This window comes from Castor canadensis, chromosome 7, assembly GCF_047511655.1.
Source record: "Castor canadensis chromosome 7, mCasCan1.hap1v2, whole genome shotgun sequence".
NCBI classification, from domain to species: domain Eukaryota; kingdom Metazoa; phylum Chordata; class Mammalia; order Rodentia; family Castoridae; genus Castor; species Castor canadensis.
Genome location: NC_133392.1, coordinates 105,003,647 through 105,020,012, shown reverse-complemented (window position 1 = coordinate 105,020,012; position 16,366 = coordinate 105,003,647). Strand labels below are relative to the sequence as shown.

The window sequence follows — 16,366 nt, the reverse complement described above, 5'->3', positions numbered from 1 at the left end:
TCCACTGAGATTTAAGTTAATGATAGTCTTATAGAAAAGTAAGCTTAATTTGAGTTTACATAGACTACTGAGCTACAGATACTCAGTGAAAGTGGGGAAGAAAAAAAGATACAGGGAAATGAATTCAGGTGTATCTCACCCTTCTTATAAATAAAGCACTGGAAATAAAATGGAAGCCAATGAAAACACTTTTCTCTGTATAATAAGGCAGTTAACAAAAAAACCTTCCTGGCAGAGAACTCAAGTAAACTAAACTCTCTCTCCTGGCTTCTCAAAGTATACATTCCAACTCTGTAACCAAACATTATGTTTACCAATCTGGATTCATACATAAAGACTAGTTGAAGACAATTCTATAAGCTACGTATATAGTTTTTGAGACAGAGTCTCACATGTAGCCACGGCTGGCTTAGAAGTCAGGATATAGTCTAGGCTGGACCTCAAACTCTCAATCCTCCTGCTTCAGCCTTCCATATGCTGAAATTACAGGCATGCACAACCACATCTGGCATAAATAAGCTACTTCTTCCTACAGTCCCATTACAATTTTTGGCAATATTAAATACTAATTTTTAAAGTTTGAAAATCTAGATTTGCACATACTGTTTTATCTTCCCGGAAAAGCCATCCAGTTTGGGCACGTGTGAAAGAAATTGATTTGGTTGATAAAGTTGCAGAATAAATATCGCTGCTCATTAAAATGTCAACTTCTTCTTCTGTTTCCATCTCTGACTCCTAAGATGAGGGCAAAAGTAAAACATAAGAATCTAGGTTTTCCTCAAAGGTCTACATATAAAAATATTAACACTTATAATGTTACAGATTTTAAATCAAAAAGGACAGCTTCTAAATGTGAGTGCTATTCATTCTAAAAACAATTAGATGTTTAAATTTCAATATCTAGTATCTTCTCCAATAAATCTGAATTATTACCTATTAATTATGAATCTTTAAAAGCAGGATACATGAAACAGCATTTTTACACCCCTATAAGACACGTAATTGAAACAGTGCTACCCATTACAGAACTGTCTAGTCTGCTGAGCAATTTTAAAACATTACCTTACTCAGGAAGTACACATCAGGAGGATCACAGTTTGAAGCCAGCTTGAGCAAATAATTAGTGAAACTCTATCTCAAAAATATCCAACACCAAAAAGGGCTGGTGGAGTGGGTCAAGTGGTATAGCACCTGCCTAGCAAGCATAAGGCCGTAAGTTTGAAACCCAGTACCACAAAAAAAAAAATAATAATAATAATAATAATAATAATAATAATAATAATAAAACATTACTTTAAAATAAATTGACACCTGAGATGAAATGTCTATATAAAGGTTTTGAGGAGGGATTTTTAAACAATGCTAAGAGTTTGAACTCAGGGCTTCACAGCTGGGGCACTCTACCACTTGAGCCATGCCCCTGTCCTTGTTTTAGTATTTTTTGTTTTGTTTTCGTTTTGAGACAGGGTCTCACTATGTAGCCCAGGATGGCCTGAAACTCAGAACTCTCCTGCCTCACCTTCATAAGTGCTGGAATTATAGACATGCACCACCACACTCAGCTACAAAGGTTTGTTTTCTTTAAAAATAAGAAGAATCAGTTCTGTTAATAAAAAAATCTGTCAATATCATATGAGCCTTTCTTTCTCCACAACTTTTAAAAGGAAGGAGAGAGAGGATGGGTCTTTTATTTCCTATAAAAAGGAAGTCATTAATACCAGGTATGATTTCTAAACCTCATATGTAAACTTGCTTCAGGTACACAGTAACTGAGGAAGAATTACTTTCTAGATGAAAAAAGTGTTAAATTCTGTGCTTGCTTCAGGAATAGAAGACTAAGTGACTCAGCTCTCCAATGTAAGACTAAGAGATGGGGACCACCATTTTGAGTCTCTATTCCCACCTCCTGCATGGAGGCAGGAAATGTTTCTCTTTTTTTTTCCCATTTCTCCCCATTTTTATCCTGTTATGATAAATTTCCAAGACGAAGATGACTAAGTGATCAGATACAGAGGAGTAAGTGAGCAGATGTAGGATGAGGTTCTTTCTCCTAATAGTCTGAAAGACACTCTAATATTAGGTAAAGGTAGAGATCTATCTGGGGAATGAGAGTTGTCCAAAAGTTTGTAATGGCTAGAGGCTCAATTTTCTATACCTTCTTTGTTCTAGGTTCTCAAGAGCCCTATTTTCTATTCTTCACCACTTCACTCTTTCAGTCTGTGGAAAACAGCAATGGCTTAGAAGAAGGACAGAACCATTTCTTCTACCCTTACAGTTGAAGACTGCAAAATCTTGAGATTACTGCCAAGATCATAATAGGGAAAAGCATATTCCTGTAATGCAAATACTGAACACAATTTTTTAAAGAAAAAGTTTGGTTAGAGTAGGTTGAAAAGAATTATTAAACACTACACTTCAAATATGTTATAACAACTAGAATTTTATATGTCTGCTTGGAAACTAAACACTATATATCACATTACTTACGTAGAAACTCATGTTTCATATAAACATTTAAATAGAATCCCTCTATAAATCAGATACCTCCTAACCACATCATCGAAAAAGATCTTCAGTTAATTACATTCCTTCAGCAAAGATCTAATGAACAATTATTACTTATATATGCACATTAGGATAAACAAATACAATCCTCCCTCAGGACCCGTGAAGAAGTGGTTCCAGGATACTGCACATACCAAAACCTGTGGATGCTAAAGTTTCTTGTATAAAATGGTGCAGTATTTCCATGTAAGTTAGGTACTTTCACTCATCTTTAGATGACTTCTAATACCTCTAAAATATAAATGCTATGTAAATAGTAGCTATTTAGGGAATAATGATAATAAAAAAAAATGTGTTATGTTCAGTACAAATTCATTTAGAATATTTTTGATATATGGTTGATTAAATCTGAGGATTGAGAACCTGAGAATGTAGAAGGCCTACTGCCCTAAGAATTGCTGCTCAAAATGCAGTTTCCTATATTTTAGGTATTATGTACACATTCATATACATATTACCATAAGTATCATTCATCTGGTGATCTTATCAATGCCATACTGATCTTATCAACTAATACTTACACTGCTAAATTTATCAATGGCTTCTTAACCTTATCTCAGTGCCATATTTACAACTCAGTTATTATTGTCTAGTTGGCTATCCTGCTGTCATTTAATATGCAAGAGGTCAAACAAATAAATACCTGAGAGTCTAGAATAGGGGTCAGCAAATTATAACTGGCAGGTTAAATCCAGTTGACTGCCTTTTCAAAAAATAAAATCATATTGAAATATCATCATGCACACTTATTTACATATTGCTTATAATTGCTGTTATTCTTGTAACAGCAGAGTTGAACAGTTGTGACACAGTACAGACCACAAATATATCTAAATTTCTAAAACATTTATTATCTCTATCTTTACTGAAACAGTTTGCCAATCTTGGTGTAAATGCTGTGTTAGGTACCAGAGAATACAATTAAAAGAACCCTATGGCCCTTAGAAAGCTTACCCCACTAGAGAGAGAAAGCCAAATAAACAAATATTGCACTAAAAGATTTATGGTTCCAGATTTAGAAAGAACATAAAGAAAACAAGGTCACCTCACAGGGGAGGAAGTGACACTAAGTAGGTAATGAAAGGTGTGATGATGCAAGGAGGGCATGCCAGGTTTAGGAAATGGAAACCTGACCAAAGAAATGAATTCCTAAATGGTCTGGTAACGTGAAAAACTGTGAACAGTTCAGAATGAGGTATCTAAAAGAGATACAGAATGAGGGGCCTAGCAAGACAAGACAAAGGCTAAACAAGTGAGCAAAAATCAGGTCACAAAAGGAACCAAGCTATTTGAAGAGGTTTGAATTTCACTCTTTAGTTAATTGGGAATGTTTAAAAGTATGTTTAAGCAAGAAAGATTTCATGTATTTGGTTTTCTTAGAGGTTAGGTTTAGTTTATTGAGATAGGGTCACGCTACATAGCCCAGGCACACCTCAAACTCTCAATCCTCCTGCTTTAGCCTTCCAAGTACTGGGCCTGACTATAAATTTGCTTTTAAAATTCAGTAGATGAGCAGCTTAAGTGGTATATTGCCTTCCTAACAAGCATGAAGCCCTGAGTTCAAACCCCAGTACCGGCAAAAAAAAAAAAACTTAAGTTCAATAGCTCTTTAACATATAGGATAACTTAGAAGCAGACAATCAGAGAGATAGGAAGATCACATATCAAACTTTTGTAATAGTATAACTGAGAAATATGGAGTATCCAGATTATGGCAATAGGAATGTGTATAAAAAAGGGATAACTGTAAGACATTAAGGAAACAGAAAGCAGTAGACATGTTCCCTAAGAAATATGAATTATGACAAAGGATATCAAAAATAACTCCCAGATTTCTGACTGAACAGAGAATGTTATGATTTACCAGGAAAGGAAAAATAGGAGAAAACAGGTCTGAAGGGAAAATAATGAGTTCAGTTTTAAATGAGGTACCTAGGAGGTATGTAATATCCATCAGGTATTTAAATACACAGGTCTTCATCCAGAAGAACTATCTAAGATACCAACATATATTTGTGAATCATTAGCCTATAAAAGCTAATTACAGAATGAAGATTGTTCTTATAAAAATGAAAACCACATAAAGGTCATATCAATATTTTAAAAGATAAGCAGACAAAAAGGAACAAAAGAAAATAAGGAGAAATGGGAAAATAACTAACCAAGGTAAAACTCAAAGAAAATAAACATTTCAAGAACTAAATAATAGCAAATGCTTTATAAAGAAATACACCAACTTTAGCAATGTATTCACAATGAACATCACCTAAAATCCTAAACCTGTTTCCTTTTCCAACTGTCCCAAACCTACCAAGTGGCATCATCTTTGTCCACTTTTCAAGCCAGTATCACTGCACTTAATCTTAAATGTTTCCTGTTCTTAATTCACTACATTCATACTATTAGCAATTTCTATTATGTCATTTCTAAAAATGTATATAAAATTTCCTTCTTAGTTATTTACTGCACTATTCTAGTATCTGTACCACCTCTCAAATAAGTATCTATAAAAACATCTTTATTTCCCTGTCTCTAATCACTGTTTTCCTATTCATGTAGAATGCTAGCTGTGTGATCTTAAAGCCATTATTTAACATCTACAGGCCTCAATTTTCTCATCTGTAAAATGGGGGTACGACCTTATTTGGGTGGTAATTTTAAGGACTTAATGAGGAAAGCTATAAATCACTTAGATTATAATCCTTATATGCTGCCAATTATTTTTTAGTGCTATAGTACATGGTATTAAATGATATATACTATTAATGAAATACTATTATCCATAGTGCCTAGCAGTGCCTAGCATTTATGAGGGAGGAATGGAGGGAAGAAGGAGGGGAGGGACGGAGTAGGGAGGGAGGGTCAATTCACCCAAATCAACTCATCTTTTGATCAAATCAAAATCTTGTTTAAAATTCTGTGACACTGTTGCTGACTGCAGCAAATCCTAAATTATCATAGTTTTTTGGGCTTCTTTTACCAGTACTGGAGTTTGAACTCAGGGCCTTGGGCTTGTTAGACCAGTGCTCTACCACTTGAGCCAATACACAACCCTTTTTCTTTAGGCATTTTTTTGAATAGGGTCTTGCATTTCTGCCCAGCCAGACTGGACTGCTTCCCATGTAGCTCAGAGGACAAGTGCACACTACAACACACAGCTTCTATTGGGTAAGATGGAGTCCCACAAACTTTTTTTAGCCAGAGCTGGCCTTGAACCATGACTGTGCTGATCTCCGACCCTCCCCCCCACCAAGTACCTAGAATTACAGACATGAGCCTCCATGCCTGGTTCTTATGGGGTTTTTTAATCTTTCATAAACTCCTTTCTCATTCAATAAGAGAACCCATTCTAGAATCAGATAGACCATGTTTCCCAAATGGACCTTTTTTTTTTTTTTTGGTGGTGGTAGTAATATTGGGGCTTGAACTTAGGGTCTCGTGCTTGACAGGCAGGCACTCTCCCATGAGCCACTCTGCCAGCCCCAAATAGACCATTCTTATTCCTATTTCCCTAACTTTATTCATCCTGCTTCCTCTACAAAGAACACCATTTTTTCTTCTTTCTTCTCCTCTTTAATTCTGTACCTTCACTGCTTAGTGTCAATTACAATACACTATTTCAATAGGACATACAAGGTAACTAAGGTCTTGTCAACAGATATAACAGTAAGAAGGTCTAATCTAAGAGATATTCAGAAAGGAACCCCGAGATGTGACTATGACATGGCAACAGGGAGAAATGGAGTGCTGAAAAACATTCCATTTTTTTTGCCAATAGCAAAAAAAAAAAAAAAGCTGATTTAAAAACATGCCTGTAGTGTCTGGTGGAGTAAATCAAGTGTAGAGTGCCTATCTACCAAGAGCAAAGCTCTGAATTCAACTCCAGTACCATCAAACGAAAACAAACAAATAAAAAACACCTATAGGGCATTCAGGAATGTAAGGGAGGAGAATCGCTTGAGTTCAGGAACTTGACCATCACAGGCACCACAAGGAGAATCCGCCCCCCACCCCCCCAAAGAAAAAAAGTCTTTAGTGCTATCGATACACAGATATTTAAAAAGTTTTCTTTAGTTGACAGCAAGGAAAGGGAACAAAGGACAAAGATAATGGTACCTGTGGTTTTTCAACAGTGGTATAATGAATATTAACATTAAGATATCATGTGATAGAGGTAGATAAAGAGGGAAAAGATAGAAGAAAAAGACAGTCAAAGAGTTACAAAGAGTAAAAGAGTACAGAAATAGCCAAAATAGGCATTCTTATTAAGGAGATAAAGCAACATTGAAAGTAGCTAAGGTAGTATGACACTGAATGGTAGAAGGGTCAACACAAGTTCAGAAAATGAAAACTGCAAATGAGAACTAAGAGAAGTTGTAGTCCATTGATCTAGGAGATATTTGGTGAATTCTGAGCAACTCAATGGATTGGTCAGGATGAAGTAAGGAAATCAATGCTTTAGGAATAAACCATTTGAGTTACATTTAATTCTTTTAAAGAAAATATATAGAGGCATGGCTAAATACATAGGCTTTTTTTTTTAACCATTTAGAAAAACAGTAATAAGACAACATGCTCTATATGTGAATGGAAAAAGGATAACTGTTAAAACTGTTCCAGGAATTGGGGTGAGGGAAGGATAAAGGAGACTAGTGGAGGGGGTGAATTCAAGTATGTGTATTTAACATATTATAAAAACTTTTGTAAATACCACAGTGTACCCTCACCCAGATTTTTTAAAAAAGAGGAAAAAAATAAAGTTAAAAAACAAACAAAAAAAAAGACAACACACTTACCTCATGGTGTATCCGCTGATAAACTTTTTGTTCATTGTCTAATACTACAAAAGATTCAGAGGGTGCTGCATCCCCATTGAAAATGAAGCTTAAATCCCCTCGTTGGCACTTCATGTCAGTAAAGTCGATGAGAGTTGTGTCAAGCCTGTGAAAAATGGAGAGGTAAGAAATTCTGACAAATAAAATTGTGATAAAACTTTAGTAATTAAATAAACTTTGTGACTCCAAAACTCAAACTAAGATGTTAATACCATATTTCAAATTTAAATTTACAGATAAAAGCTACATTTAAAATATTTAAAATATTTCAACACATTCTATTTTTATCTATAGTTCACTTTTCTTCGTTAACATAGCATGAGAAAAAAGTTTTCCCCACTGTTAAAATATTTCCATTACTATACCTTTGTTTCCTACCATTTCCCTTACTGTAGCTACTCAATAAAGTTAAGGACAGAAAAAGAACTAACATTCCTTTATCTCTCTAAGACCATGTTACCACCTCAGTAAAGTATTTGAGATGGATGCAACAATATATGGACCACATTCTTGGATTGAGAACTTTCCTTTCGATCTTATCCATTCCTTATACCTAATCACCTGCTATCAAACCTTATTTATCCTTGAATTTGAGCAATCATTTAACCTACTGCAAATTCTTTGATTTCCAGATTCGGACTACTATTCTCTTTCCCAAACAACATCTCCACAGCCTGAAAGCTTTATGGACAACTCTGTAGCAAATACTTGTGGATTCACACACTTGTATGTTCATTGTGTTCTTTAGTAACCTGGACCTAGAATGGTCTAGCCCAGTGGCTAGCAATACTTGCTGAAATTAGGGAAAATACCAGAACAAAAACTTTCACAAGTACCCTGGAGTATTTTGACCTAGCACAAGACTCTGTAAGCCAGAGTATCAAGTTCACTCTGCCTGACCAGATGTTCAAAACATACAATCCTTAATCTAAAATACTGGTTGGTTCAACTGTTAAGAATGCTGATCACACCTCAGGAGGCTCCTTTAAGTCTTTGTGAGAGATCCACTCTAGCTACTGAATCTCTAATGTAGCATACGAATTTTTTCTTTGTATTCTTGGTTTCCCTACACAGGAAAAGCTGAAAACTGGAACATATCTCACATGCTACATCAAAAAAAAAAAAAAAACAACTAGGGTTGTATATAATTTAATATAAAAACTAAAAGCTTTTAAGAATGAAGATAATACTGTTAATAATTTTACTAGGACAACAGGGGGTGAACCAGAGCAAAGAAGAAAATATGATTACCCAATGTATATGGCATATATATCACACGAGCCATATAAAATACACATGTCCTTCCAAAAGCCCTAAGAAAAGCAGTTCACCAACTTCTTCAGGGGTGAAGCCTCTCTGATGTCTTATCACCAAGTGCCAGCTCCTGATCGTCTCCCAATAACTTTCTGCCTATACTACTAAATAAGACCTGTCATGGCTTATGCATGTGGCTCAAGAGAAAATAGTGTCAGTGAAGGGGCTCGTGTCTCACCTCTATAAAATGTAGGGTCTTAGTAATATCAAAAAGGAATAGTTATACTGAGCACAAAAGAAAAAATGGTGCAGAACAGTGTTCTGTCTCTACTTCCTTCTTGCCAGATCTAGGTAAGAGTGGTAGTGGGTTTCCAGGAGTGGGGATGGGAAAGGTGAGAGAGGAGATGCACAGAAAGATAAAGACACACTGACATGGTTAATCTGAGATCTTAGATCCAGCAATACCTACAATCAGTCATAGAAACTTCCCAGGTAGTTACATAAACTAATACTGATTTTTATTTCATCTGTGTTTCTACAACTTGCAACTGAAAGAAAACTAATACATCTTCTGCAATACCTCTGACATATTAGATGGCCTAACATATATGATATAATTTAGCGGGATATGGTGGCTATAATCTCAGTACTGGCAGAAGCAGGAGATTTCAAATTCAGGGCTAGCCTGGGCTACATTTCTTACAACATTTAAAACTCAAAGATTTTATTAGATGTTAGCAGATCTTTTTCTTTAAAAAGAATCTCAATCTAGGCAATAAACTTTTGCCATACATCCTAAAAGCTACCCTCCCCGATTAATCTGGTAAATTTTGTAAGGACAGTTTTAGAACCTATCTCATTTCTCCTTCAGCCTCAGGCATCAGTCAGTAAACTTTCATGTCTGAGTATCTTGTTAAATTATAGTAGCTTACAACTTCTGTCAATTATTCTTCTCAGGTTTTATTCACTTGTCCCTGTCTTAACCATTTTAGAGTTTTATTCATCACACATTTATACACCTACACATTTTATTTGATAATGTGCATTTATCATTAATTTTTTTGCATTCTTGGGATTAAACTCAGGCTTTCAATCATGCAAGGCAAGACCTCTACCACTGAGTTATCTCTCTAGCCCTTGTATCACTTACTTTTAAAAGTCATATGTAAATATGAAACAATTTTTCTAAAGATTGTTTTGCCTAAATGTAAGACTCAAACAGAACTAAAACTAACTTTCTTAATAAAAGTCTACTGAATTAAATCTCTATCACTATCAAATTCTTCCTACTTGATTTTCTTCTTTTTCTTCATTTTCCAAATTTTCTAAAACAACCAAGTATTTAATGTATATGAGTACTTTCATGATTAGAAACACCTGAAGAAGTTGGCTTTTGTTTTTGTTTTGGGGGTGGGGGATGGGTTCTGTAGTGCTAAGATTGAACCCAGGGCCTCATGCATGATAAGCAAGCACTCTACCACTAAGCTACATCCTCAGCCCAAGAAGTTATTTTTTAAAACAAAAACTTCAGAAATACCTACCTTAATAAAATCCTATTTCTAAGGATAATTACCTAGAATTTATTTCCAACTAAAGGTTGTTTCCTCTACAATTCAAAAGATTATATAATAAATATTACCACAAGCAGTTGATTTTTTTAAAAAAATTTCTGCTTTGTGATATGGTGAGAAGGATAAATGGCAGGAAGTCAGAAGTCTTGGTTCAGTCACTGTTTGTAAAATGCTCATTAAAAAAAAAAATCACTCAACTTCTCTGAGCTTTCTCATCTACAAATTTATTCCTATAAAATAATCCTTCAAGTTATTTTTCATTCTAGGTAGACATATACACACACTATAAAAATACCTATATATGTACAGAGATATATGTTAGCATACTCACTGCAATTAGTTTACACAGATATAACTGATAAATATGTTAAAGATACATTTAGACCCAAACACCAGTTTTAGTTGTAAAAGGAAGGGAACAAAAGAAAATTAAAATTAGCCTTAAAGTGTTCACTAGAAAGGATAAATGACTATAGATGAATGGATACATAAATAGGGAAGAGATGAAGTAAAAGGCAAGATTCGAGCCTTCTTTAGATATCCCTTATTTTTTAATAAATCTAGGATCAGGGAGGTAATCATCCTAGATCTGGAATATTATTGTCATGATCTTCATTCTGCCTATTACTGTGCAGTTCAATAAAACTAGTATCTCTGCTTTAGTCAAGATTTTATGTCTCTGGTTCCTTATTTGTCTCAAATGAAATATGTGAATGTATTACAGCATTTTTATTAAAATTTATTACAGCATATTAAAAGTACACTATATGATTACAAAAAGTAAAAGAAAATCTGAATTTTCTTCGCTTTTACTCAGAAAAAAAAAAATCAAATCACCTTACCTGATATTGATACCTTGTTTGTATATTTTACATGCATCAGAAGGCAGAATTCGGGAAAGTAAAGGCACTGTATTTTTAAAAACAAGAGGTAAAAAATATTACCTTAATTCTGAGACATTTACAAACATTAAACTAAGAGTCATAAAACTGTTTCACTAACTCAACAAATTATAATCATTTCCTTTTAAATAGTATTTTTCCACTTAGAAATAATTATTTACATATAAAGCAATTCTGAGCAACTTAAATATCCAATTAATTATAATTTTAGTATAATTTACTATACCCTCAACCTCACCCACACATACAAGAGCAAGAGAGTTAATAAAATTCCACTTCTGTGTTACTGCATGATATTATATATAAGTAAACAACGCACTATGATAATTAATCCACCCCTCAGGGAGTTGGTAAACAGAGACTTTAAGTATAATTTGGAAAAACAGCAGACAAGTAATTTGTACAACAGAGACATGGTTGAAACAAGATAGTTGAATTTAAGTTTGAAACCCAAATATATGAGTTTTTAAATTCACTATACTCAATTTCAAAAATCTACAAAATAGAAATCACACTGTTTACCTATAGATTGCTACAGTCCACTCTTATTTTCTACACCCCATATCCAAACCACAAGTCACATTCAGTTTTTTATGGTTAGCCACTTGGTATGTCTGAGTAAATGGAAATTATTCTACAGATCAATAAATCTCCATTAAAGGCAGATTTAATAAACTACCATGTATAAAAACAAATGAAAAAATATGAAGCCCAAAATTCTTAAAACTGTGAACATTACTACAGGTACAAGGGCACATAAGCATGCATATATATGTGGGTAAAAGATATACTACATGTATATCTTACAAAATTCAATGCTTTAAAAATGCATGATAAATTAACCTGAGTTAGAAAGAAACAAAGATTTTAGGGAAAACTTTAAAGGCCAGTTTTTCTTGTTAAGTTTTTAAGAGCACCAGAATTGTAAAACTACTACTAAAGGTATTCCTAAATGCATCAATGTTTCCTTTACATCCTTAGAGGTCATTTAAATCTAGGACGACTTCCAGCATCAAAGACAGTTTTCTAAACACTTTATTAATATAAAAAGACAAAAAGTTAGTTATTCAGAGGAAATATCAACTAGTAGTTACTATGGTCAAAGAATGTGAGAAATCACTTTCTTACAAAATTTTCCTTTTTGAAACAACAATTGGTAAGAACAGTAACAGTAAAAATCTAGAAAGGACCAAATCTCTTCCTTTATGCTCAGTAACTGAGATCTGTCTTGAAGTATTTGGTGTAACATAAACCAAAGACAATTACAAGTAGGCATCACTATAACTAAGTTTATTTGACTTATTATATCTTTTGAAGAAGTTATGATAATCTACGAAAACAAAATTTAGTATCACATACCTACTTCTCAAAAATCAGAAAAGGAGAAAGATGGAAATGCATAAAGAAAACAAGTTGGGGACTAAGAAGCAAAAGATTAAGGGGGAAAAAAAAGAAAATCATCAAACAAAAGAAGGTATTAATGCATTCCAAAAATATAGCAATTCGTATTTCCCAATTTATACGGCTTTTTTTCTCACCCATGTAAAATTGAACAATTGGCCTCTCTACATCTTTTTTTTTTAGTACTGGAGTTCAAACTCAGGGCTTATACCTTGAGAGTCCACCAGCCCTTTTTTACAATGGGTTTTTTTGAGATAAGGTCTCACGAACTATTTGACCAGGCTGGCTTCAAACAGCAATCTTCCTTATCACTGCCTCCTAACTCACTAGGATTGCAGGCGTGAGCACCAATGTCCAGCAACCTCTCTTATCTCAGCATAATCTAGCACAGTACTCCAAAGGTATTATCACTCACAAAACTGAAAATGGACAGTTTTTAAATTCCAATTTTAGTTATGCTATTTACTCCCTGACTTTAAAAAGTTTCTAAGCCTAATGCTTTCATCAATGATATGAAAATAATAATACAGCATAAATATTCTGTGACTAATAAAACAATAAAAAACTTAGTTTATCAGTTCAACGATGATAAACATACAATGTTAAACTTGAAGTGAAGTAGTGATCATAGCATTATAACTCACCTAACACTTTACAAAGGGCATTCTTTGGGGAAAAAAAAAGGTTGGATTTCATATATAACAAAAGAAGGCTTCCAAGAGATGCAATAGTTACTTTTCTTCCCATTTTAAAAATGAAAACAAGCCAGGCATCAGTGGCTCACAAATGTAATCTACTCAGGGGGCAGAGATTAGGAGGACTGCAGTTCAAAGCCAGTTCTGGGCAAATAGTTCATAAGACTCTTTTGAAAATACCTACCATAAAAAGGGCTGGAGGAGTAGCTCAAGGGATAGAGTACCTGCCTAGCAAGCATTAGGTCCTGAGTTCAAATCCCAGTATCACCAAAAAAAAAAAAGAAGGAAAAAAAAACTGAAGATCAGAAAAGGTATGTGATTTTCCATGCCAAATACTTAAGAGCCAGTACATTTTTGGGCAAGAAGAAGGAATAAAAGGAATACAAATAGGTAAAGAAACTGTCAAAATATCCCTATTTGCAGATGACATGCTCCTATACCTTAAACACCCAAAAAACTCTACTCAGAAGCTTCTAGACATCATCAATAGCTATAGCAAGGTAGCAGGATATAAAATCAACATAGAAAAATCATTAGCATTTCTATACACTAACAATGAGCAAACTGAAAAAGAATGTATGAAAACAATTCCATTTACAATAGCATCAAAAAAAATCAAATACCTAGGTGTAAACCTAACAAAAGATGTGAAAGACCTCTACAAAGAAAACTATACACTTCTGAAGAAAGAGATTGAGGAAGACTATAGAAAGTGGAGAGATCTCCCATGCTCATGGATTGGTAGAATCAACATAGTAAAAATGTCGATACTTCCAAAAGTAATCTACATGTTTAATGCAATTCCCATCAAAATCCAATGACATTCCTTAAAGAGATTGAAAAATCTACTGTGAAATTTATATGGAAACACAAGAGGCCACGAATAACCAAGGCAATACTCAGTCAAAAGAACAATGCAGGAGGTATCACAATACCTGACTTCAAACTATATTACAAAGCAATAACAATAAAAACAGCATGGTACTGGCACAAAAACAGACATGAAGACCAGTGGAACAGAATAGAGGACCCAGATATGAAGCCACACAACTATATCCAACTTATCTTTGACAAAGGAGCTAAAAATATACGATGGAGAAATAGCAGCCTCTTCAACAAAAACTGCTGGGAAAACTGGTTAGCAGTCTGCAAAACACTGGAACTAGATCCATGTATATCACCCTATACCAATATTAACTCAAAATGGATCAAGGATCTTAATATCAGACCACAAACTCTAAAGTTGATACAGGAGAGAGTAGGAAATACTCTGGAGTTAGTAGGTATAGGTAAGAACTTTCTCAAAGAAACCCCAGCAGCACAGCAACTAAGAGATAGCATAGATAAATGGGACCTCATAAAGCTAAAAAGCTTCTGTTCATCAAAAGAAATGGTCTCTAAACACATGAAAAAATGCTCACCATCTCTAGCAATAAAGGAAATGCAAATTAAAACCACGCTAAGATTCCACCTCATCCCTGTTAGAATAGCCATCATCAGCAACACCACCACCAACAGGTGTTGGCGAGGATGGGGGGAAAAAGGAACCCTCTTACACTGTTGGTGGGAATGTAAACTAGTACAACCACTCCGGAAAAAAATTTGGAGGCTACTTAAAAAGCTAGACATCGATCTACCATTTGATCCAGTAATACCACTCTTGGGGATATACCCAAAAGACTGTTACTCCAGAGGCACCTGCACACCCATGCTTATTGCGGCACTATTCACAATAGCCAAGTTATGGAAACAGCCAAGATGCCCCACCACTGACGAATGGATTAAGAAAATGTGGTATCTATACACAATGGAATTCTATGCAGCCATGAAGAAGAACGAAATGTTATCATTCGCTGGTAAATGGATGGAATTGGAGAACATCATTCTGAGTGAGGTTAGCCTGGCCCAAAAGACCAAAAATCGTATGTTCTCCCTCATATGTGGACATTAGATCAAGGGCAAACACAACAAGGGGATTGGACTTTCAGCACATGATAAAAGCAAGAGCACACAAGGGAGGGGTGAGGATAGGTAAGACACCTAAAAAACTAGCTAGCATTTGTTGCCCTCAACGCAGAGAAACTAAAGCAGATACCTTAAAAGCAACTGAGGCCAATAGGAGAAGGGGACCAGGAAGTAGAGAAAAGGTGAGATCAAAAAGAATTAACCTAGAAGGTAACACACACGCACAGGAAATTAATGTGAGTCAACTCCCTGTATAGCTCTCCTTATCTCAACCAGTAAAAACCCTTGTTCCTTCCTATTATTTCTTATACTCTCTCTACAACAAAATTAGAAATAAGGGCAAAATAGTTTCTGCTGGGTATTGAGGGGGTGGGGGGGAGAGGAAGAGGGTGGAGTGGGTGGTAAGGGAGGGGGTGGGGGCAGGGGGGAGAAATGACCCAAGCCTTGTATGCACATATGAATAATAAAAGAAAAATAAATAAATAAAAGGAATTAAGGAAATCTGTAAAAAAAAAAAGAGCCAGTACTTTTGATTACAAGTAAAAAGTTTTCTGTATCTAAAGACCCAGGCTGTCTTCAATTGTCTTCAGAGTTGATATTAACTATGTCTGAGGCTAGTTTCTCTAAAGGGTAAATATAAATAACAGAACGAGAAAGTGTAAAGTATACCGGCAATTTCAAAAAGAACTTGCCCCACATAGTTTCTGCTGGGTATTGAGGGGGGGGAGCGGGAGGGGGTGGAGTGGGTGGTAAGGGAGGGGGTGGGGGCAGGGGGGAGAAATGAACCAAGCCTTGTATGCACATATGAATAATAAAAGAAAAATGAAAAAAAAAAAAAGAACTTTCCCCGATCTCAGTATTTCTTGGTTCTGCTTGCCTTTTGTTTTGTTTTGTTTTTTTCTTTTGTAATACTATGGGTTTTGACAAGAGGAAGAAATATTTCCCAAATGCAGAAAATAGCTTGATCATCAAATTTTATACTAAACCTAACTAATAGTTGTAACAAAACTTATCTAGGCTAAGGAGAAGGCAATGGATTTAGTTTTTCCAAATTACATGTGACATCTAACTATCAGGTACAATTTTGACCTTAAATCACTTACATACTTTTTCAAGATGAAACATACATGCTGACTGTTTTTTGTCAAAATCAAGTTCTTAAAAAAAGAATGCTTTTC

At 34.8% G+C, this 16,366-nt stretch overlaps 1 protein-coding gene across 8 annotated transcripts in view; it reads right to left on the bottom strand.

Annotated features, from left to right (window-relative positions):
* The window catches only part of Ankrd13c (ankyrin repeat domain 13C), a 91,954-nt gene that overhangs the window by 29,776 nt on the left and 45,812 nt on the right, over positions 1-16,366 (bottom strand). For all 8 annotated transcript variants that reach the window (XR_012449863.1, XR_002213356.2, XR_002213357.2 and 5 more), the window contains 3 exons: positions 11,068-11,134; positions 7,362-7,506; positions 604-735 (listed from right to left, as the gene is read on the bottom strand). Coding sequence is in view for 5 of the 8 variants with exons in the window: in XM_074079769.1 (XP_073935870.1) it covers positions 604-735; positions 7,362-7,506; positions 11,068-11,134 (344 nt within the window). In the remaining 3 variants the exon portion in view is untranslated. The remainder of the gene's footprint in view (positions 1-603; positions 736-7,361; positions 7,507-11,067; positions 11,135-16,366) is intronic.